Source organism: Poecilia reticulata, unplaced genomic scaffold, assembly GCF_000633615.1.
Source record: "Poecilia reticulata strain Guanapo unplaced genomic scaffold, Guppy_female_1.0+MT scaffold_212, whole genome shotgun sequence".
Classification (NCBI taxonomy): domain Eukaryota; kingdom Metazoa; phylum Chordata; class Actinopteri; order Cyprinodontiformes; family Poeciliidae; genus Poecilia; species Poecilia reticulata.
The window spans coordinates 558518-565028 of record NW_007615022.1 but is presented as its reverse complement, the minus strand read 5'-3'; the positions used below and the strand labels follow the sequence as shown (position 1 = coordinate 565028).

The 6511-nt window shown below is 41.9% G+C and overlaps 1 protein-coding gene across 1 annotated transcript in view; it reads right to left on the bottom strand.

Moving 5' to 3' along the window:
- Window positions 1–1547: 1547 nt before the first annotated feature.
- The window catches only part of LOC103460237 (uncharacterized), a 7045-nt gene continuing 2081 nt past the window's right edge, over window positions 1548–6511 (bottom strand). The window contains exons 3-9 of the mRNA XM_008402339.1: window positions 5831–6094; window positions 4724–4786; window positions 4574–4609; window positions 4418–4459; window positions 3717–3755; window positions 2491–2523; window positions 1548–2081 (exon numbers count right to left, since the gene is read on the bottom strand). Coding sequence (XP_008400561.1) covers window positions 2037–2081; window positions 2491–2523; window positions 3717–3755; window positions 4418–4459; window positions 4574–4609; window positions 4724–4786; window positions 5831–6094 — 522 coding nt within the window. The 3' untranslated portion in view covers window positions 1548–2036. The remainder of the gene's footprint in view (window positions 2082–2490; window positions 2524–3716; window positions 3756–4417; window positions 4460–4573; window positions 4610–4723; window positions 4787–5830; window positions 6095–6511) is intronic.

Here is a 6511-nt window from a genome sequence, read left to right as displayed (position 1 = left end):
GAAGGTGGAAACGTTTTTTAAGGTCTGGGAAACACAGGTAACTGTTTCACATGAAGACACAGGCAGATGGGCCTCCAGGTCACACAGAAGAAAGAGAACACTTTAAACTGAACATTAGACTGAATATGAACTAAAGTAATAACAAAATGATAATACCAAAATATCTCTATCACAGTCTGTTCTAGTTTCCTCCATCCTGTCCTGGTCTGAGCTGAACGTCTCAGGCCCGTCCTCACCGCCATCACACTGATGGACAGGAAGTCCTCCTGCTGGTGGCAGGACATTCAGGTCCAGGCTCCTGAGGACAACAGTTATCAGGACTAAATCCAGGAAGAGGCGTGTGGATGTGCTGATTTCCCTGCAGCAGGAATCAGGAGCTGAAGCTGCAGAACAAGCTGGAAGTTCAGCTCAGACCAGAAGAGATTCGTCTTTCTGAGCGGAAGAAACGATATTTCTGACCAACATGTTAATATTTTACATCCATCCACACATTGCATTATTAACACTCTTTCTGATTCATTCTGAACTTTTAACGTGAGAAAAAGAAGCTTCATTGTTTCAGGAAGAAGTTTTACAGTTATGGAAACTTGTGGATTAACCAACAGGTTCATGTTCCTGATTTCAGGTCAGCAGCTGATTGAGAACCAGAATAATAAATTGATCATATTTATGTTTCACTGACGTCGGGAAAAACTCAGCATCTGATTTCTGGTTTCTATGAAGTTTCTTCTTAATGACATAATATTTTTCAGCGACCTTCACTGGACCAGGAGGAGAGTTCAGACTCACAGCAACATGTTGAACTGTTTTCATCTTCCTGATACCAGAAATCAAATCAAATTAGCAAAATATCAGCAAAACAAAAGTTTTTAGTGTAAAAATATTAATTTCCAGGTTCAGACTGGATGTGAAAACAGATTTTAAAACAATAATATTTTACATTTTATTAGTTTATAATGGTTTATATGTAATATTTGATATTAGTATGTTATATATTATTTAATTTTGCAGCATATTAGGCCACATATAAAGTTAAAACCAGATAAAAGACACAATAAAAAGACATTAAATCAAATTTAACTTTCCTGTTTAAATAAATGTTATTAAAATTATTTATATTTGTTAAATATTTGAACAATAAGAGAGATTAATATTAACCTTCAATAAAATCAGATGTTTAGATGCAGAAACCAGGTTTCAGTTTCTGACGTTCTTCTGTCCTCTGAGCTGATTGGACTAAACCGATGGTTACTTCTTAGTCTGCCTGGGTTAGCGTTAGCTTTAGGGTTAGCGTTAGCTTTAGGGTTAGCATTATGGATAGCATTAGCATTAGTTKTAAGGTTAAGGTTCCTCTAGTGGATCAACTGGTTTCTTACATTTTGTTTGGTCTTTTCTGGCCACATGTCCTAGTTAAAGCCTGAAGCCCGGCTCTCTTGGCGTAGGTCATTCATGCGATCCTGAAGGCTGCTCGTTGATGTTAACCGTCATGTCAGGGTGACCTTTGACCTCCAGGTTATTGAAGAGTTTATGAATAATTCTGCAGCAGCTGGAGCTTTAAATATTTATTTAGGTCATTTTCTATAAAGTCACAGGATGGACCCTGTGACCTTTGACCTCAGGCTGTGTTTCCACATGTTGAAGAAACGTTTGACCTGCTGCAGGACGCTCAGAGGGACACAGATCTGTCCTCACATGGACGGCGTCCCTCAGCATGATGCTTCCTCTGGTTATTGAAATGATTTCAGTCGGAAACAGAAAATGAAGAGATTTAAAGAGAGAAACTGAGAAAAAGTTTATATTTACTGAGTCGATCAGCGAAGAAGAAACAGATGATTAGAAACCAGGAGAGGAAAAAGATACATGAGTAAAAATCTAAAGTAAACATGAGAAACAATAAAACTAAAGAGCTGAACTAAAATAAAACAGAAACAAACCAATAGACGACAAAGGAACAGAAAAATATTTCTATTKAAGATCTGAGGTCAGTAAARTTAAAATGAAATATAGAAATGAACTGGAGTCGAAGTTCAACTTGATCAGGGTTCCGTGTTTTTCTCTTTATCCACCAAACGAGACGCTTCCTGGAGAAACAGAACAGAAAATGTAGAAGAAACGACAGAAACCAGGAAACAGAGACAGTTATTTCCTGTGATGTCACAGTTATTTCCTGTGATGTCAGAGTTATTTTCGGTGATGTCATAGTTATTTTCTGTAATGTCACAKGTTGTGATGTCACAGTTATTTCCTGTGATGTCACAGGATGTGATGTCACAGTTATTCCCTGTTATGTCACAGGATGTGATGTCAGTTATTTCCTGTGATGTCACAGGATGTGATGTCACAGTTATTCCCTGTGATGTCACAGGATGTGATGTCACAACTTCCTTCTTTCTCCTCCACATTGCAGCTCCTCTAAACTCTAAATAGAATAAAATGTTTGTATTTCAGAATGAAAGAATGTTCTGTGATGCGTGAAGCCGAAGGTTTTACCTCTGATCTTTCAGCCAGTTCAACGTTTTTGTCCTGAAAAAAATCAGAAACATTTAAAATAAAATCTTTGATCACATTTTAACTCTTTTTTCCTGACAGACACATCACTTCCTGCTGCTAACAGATGCTAAGCTAACCTAGCGTCTGTCTGACCTTTGAACCTTCGATAAACACATCATGGCTCCTCGCTGTAGGAACATTTTGATGTTGATCCATTTGAAATAAACACATAAAGCTAAGAAGTGATGATCCGATCACTTCCTGCTCTACTTGATAAACTTTGGTTCTGGTCCAGTTCTGGTTCCAGGCAGTTTATCATTCTGGTTTCATGGTTGTTCTGACCAGAACCAGAACTAGAACCGGACCAGATTTACCAGAACTAGAACCGGACCAGATTCACACCAGACCGAACCAAAATGATTCCTGAACTACATGCCATGGAAACAGTTAGTTCAGGAATCATTCTGGTCCAGTTTGGTTCTGGTCCAGTTCTGGTTCTGGTTCAAATCGTTTTGAACTTTGAAAGGTAAAAATGAGAAGTTTCAGTTACATCTGAATCTTTTCTTTGAATTTGAAACGCTGGTTGTTTGTTCATGTTCATATTATGTCATTAAGAAGAAACTTCATAGAAACCAGAAATCAGATGCTGAGTTTTTTCCCGACGTCAGTGAAACATAAATATGATCAATTTATTATTCTGGTTCTCAATCAGCTGCTGACCTGAAATCAGGAACATGAACCTGTTGGTTAATCCACAAGTTTCCATAACTCTGACTAGAGTCACTGTGAGGAGTCTTAGCGTGGCCTTTGACTAGGACATGTTCCATATTAAGCAGGTTTCCAGAACTTAATTCTTTCACAATGTTGAAAGTATTATAAATATATAAAAAAGCTGTGTTTGGATCTATGCTGCTGGGCAGGGATCAATCTAGATCTATATTTCTAGAGCTGTTTTAATTCAGCATCACATTTTACTAATCTAAAGAGAAGATCAGCATTTAGTTATTCAGATAATAACCTGTAAGGACGGGCGGATAAACCGACCTGTCCTGATTAACTGGACTGGTTAATGGCTGCATGGTGACACAGTTGGCACAACTGTTGCCATAGCAACAAGGCTGATGATACAAATCCCTGATCTCTGCTCATGTGGGGTTTTTCTGCCTCCCCATCAGGAAACCTGCTGGTCTAGTTCAAGTAAACAGGGCCTTGATGAGTTTGCTTACCGGGTCGGATGGTGGAGGATTGTTCTGGTTTCCACAGACCTGAACAGGCCAGAGGAGGAAGAGCGACGTTTAAATCATGAATAGTTTTAGTTTCTGCTGTGAATGTCAGCATAGAAGATGATGACATTCACCTCCCTGCTGGTTTCAGGTTGTTTTAAAGTTTTATCATTATTTTCTGTTTCCTCCTTAGTTCAGATCTTCGTAGTGATTCTAGTTTAATTATGTCTATGTGTTCCTKGCGTCCAGTTTTTCYTTGTTACCCTTGGACTCATCTTGTGGTGCAGTGATGAACTCTGACCTTCAGACTGAAACCTGCTGCTYAGAGACGATTTAGAAACTAAATCAATGAGACGCTGATGGACAATCTGATGCGCATYAAAGAAACTTGACATGTAATGTTTGCTTCTGATTTGATATTTCTGTGTTTTACTGAAACTTGGTTCTGGTCCCTGCTCTCCCTCGCCCACTGTGCATTCCCCTCTCTCTCCTCACACCTGCAGCCTGTTGGCCAATCAGGTGACAGGTGTGTAATCCCTCCWGGTTCTTCTGGATACGTAGAAGTTTTTGTTCTGGATCAGTTTTTACTAAATACCTCAGGACCAACTTTACGCCTCAGACTTTCTGCATGTGGTTCACTGAAAGGTCGTGACCTTCAGTCACCTTCACAGTGATGAATGGATGAATGGATGAGGCAGACTTACCCCTCCTGCCTCATCCTGGGAAGCTGCTCCATCTTTCTTCTCCTAACAGAACAGAGTTAATCAATGTTTCATGGAAGAGGAATTGATCAGGTGATCAGAACTTCTGCATCCAGACATGTGGACTGTAGCATCAACATGAATCTRATGTTTGTTTACCGGCTTTGAAACCAACTGGAGAGAAATCTGCTGGGCCTGAAAACATGAAATATTGTTACGATAATAAACATGTTTAAGATAAAAACTGTTTATATTCTATTAGCTTTTCTCCTGGTGAACAAATAATCATTTTCTGTTACGATTATTTACCTSAGGAAAAGTGAATTTCCAAACATCTTCATGAATTTCAGCTTCGTTTTCACTTCCTGAAGGCTGTAAATAAAAATACTGTCATTTATTCTGTGACCCTCTGAGCTACGGCAAGCCTCAAGGACAAAACTCAGAGCGTGAAAACATGAAATCCTCGTTTTCACTGCACAGAATATTTGGCACATCGAAGCTGGTTACACATCATCAACGTTTCATCAACGGACTGGAGCTGGTCAGAGGAAGAGAAGCTGCTTCCTGCTGCAGATGGACCCCAGACTCTGGACCAACCCGACCACCATGTCAGCGGCTCTTCAGGCTCCTCATCAGAACCGGATCGGGTCGGTTCCCCCAGCAGAACCGACCTCTGGGCCCGAGCAGAGGCAGAACAGGAAGCAACACGCCCAGCTGCTGGGAACTAACCAATCAGAAGCTCCCAAAGCCGTGACATCATCCTCTGGCTTCTGCCAGGTTCCTTGCAGTGAATTCAAATGTTTGACTTTTAAGGTGATAAAAAATCTCCTTGTTCTAAATGAAGTTTCCTGGGATTTAATGTCTTTCATTTCCTGTGATGTCACAGGATGTGATGTCAGTTACTTCCTGAACTTCCTTCTTTCTCCTCCACATTGCAGCTCATCTAAACTCTAAATAGAATAAAAATGTTTGTATTTCAGAATGAAAGAATGTTCTGATGCGTGAAGCCGAAGGTTTTACCTCTGATATTTCAGCCAGTTCAACGTTTTTTAGCGTCTGTCTGACCTTTGAACCTTCGCTAAACACATCATGGCTCCTCGCTGTAGGAACATTTAGATGTTGATCCATTTGTACTGAAATAAACACATAAAGCTAAGAAAACGTCGCCTCCAAACGTAATAATGTTGATTTTATTCTGTTTGTGTTTCGGTCAAATGATCCGATCACTTCCTGCTCTATTGATAAACTTTGGTTCTGGTTCTGATCCAGTTCTGGTTCTGGGTCAAATCGTTTCCTTTCAGTTTAAATAAAATCAGGAAATCAAAACCAAGTGAAGGTTTTGAACTTCAACAGGTAAAAAGTTTCAGTTAAACCTGTTTCATATTTGAATAAACGTTTTATGAACTGGCTGCTCACCTGGTTCTTCATCACCTCTTCAGCCACGTTGAAACATTCCTTCCAGTTCTCCTTACATTTGGACTTAATCTGCTCGGTCAGCTGTTTTCTGATGGACTCCCTCAGAACCTCCTTCAGAACCGCCTCCTCCTCCTCCAGAACCAGCTTGTAATAAAGCGTTTCTTCGTACTGAGTGGCTCCTTTGCTGCAGCCGCTCCTCCATCGGGTCCAGGAACTCATGGCTCCGGCGAAAACGATGAGGAAGAGCAGCCAGCAGCCGCTGACCTGCAGCAGAGACACACCGTTACTGGAGCGGCTCCCCCTGCTGGCCAGAGATAGGCCGTTACTGGAGCGGCTCCCCCTGCTGGCCAGAGACAGGCCGTTACTGGAGCGGCTCCCCCTGCTGGCTGGGGCACAAACAGGCCGTTACTGGAGCTGCTCCCCCTGCTGGCTGGGGCACAGACAGACCGTTACTGGAGCGGCTCCCCCTGCTGGCCGGAGACAGGCCGTTACTGGAGCTGCTCCCCCTGCTGGCCAGAGATAGGTCGTTACTGGAGCTGCTCCCCCTGCTGGCCAGGGACAGGCTGTTACTGGAGCTGCTCCCCCTGCTGGCCGGGGCACAAACAGGCCGTTACTGGAGCGGCTCCCCCTGCTGGCCAGAGACAGGCTGTTACTGGAGCTGCTCCCCCTGCTGGCCAGAGA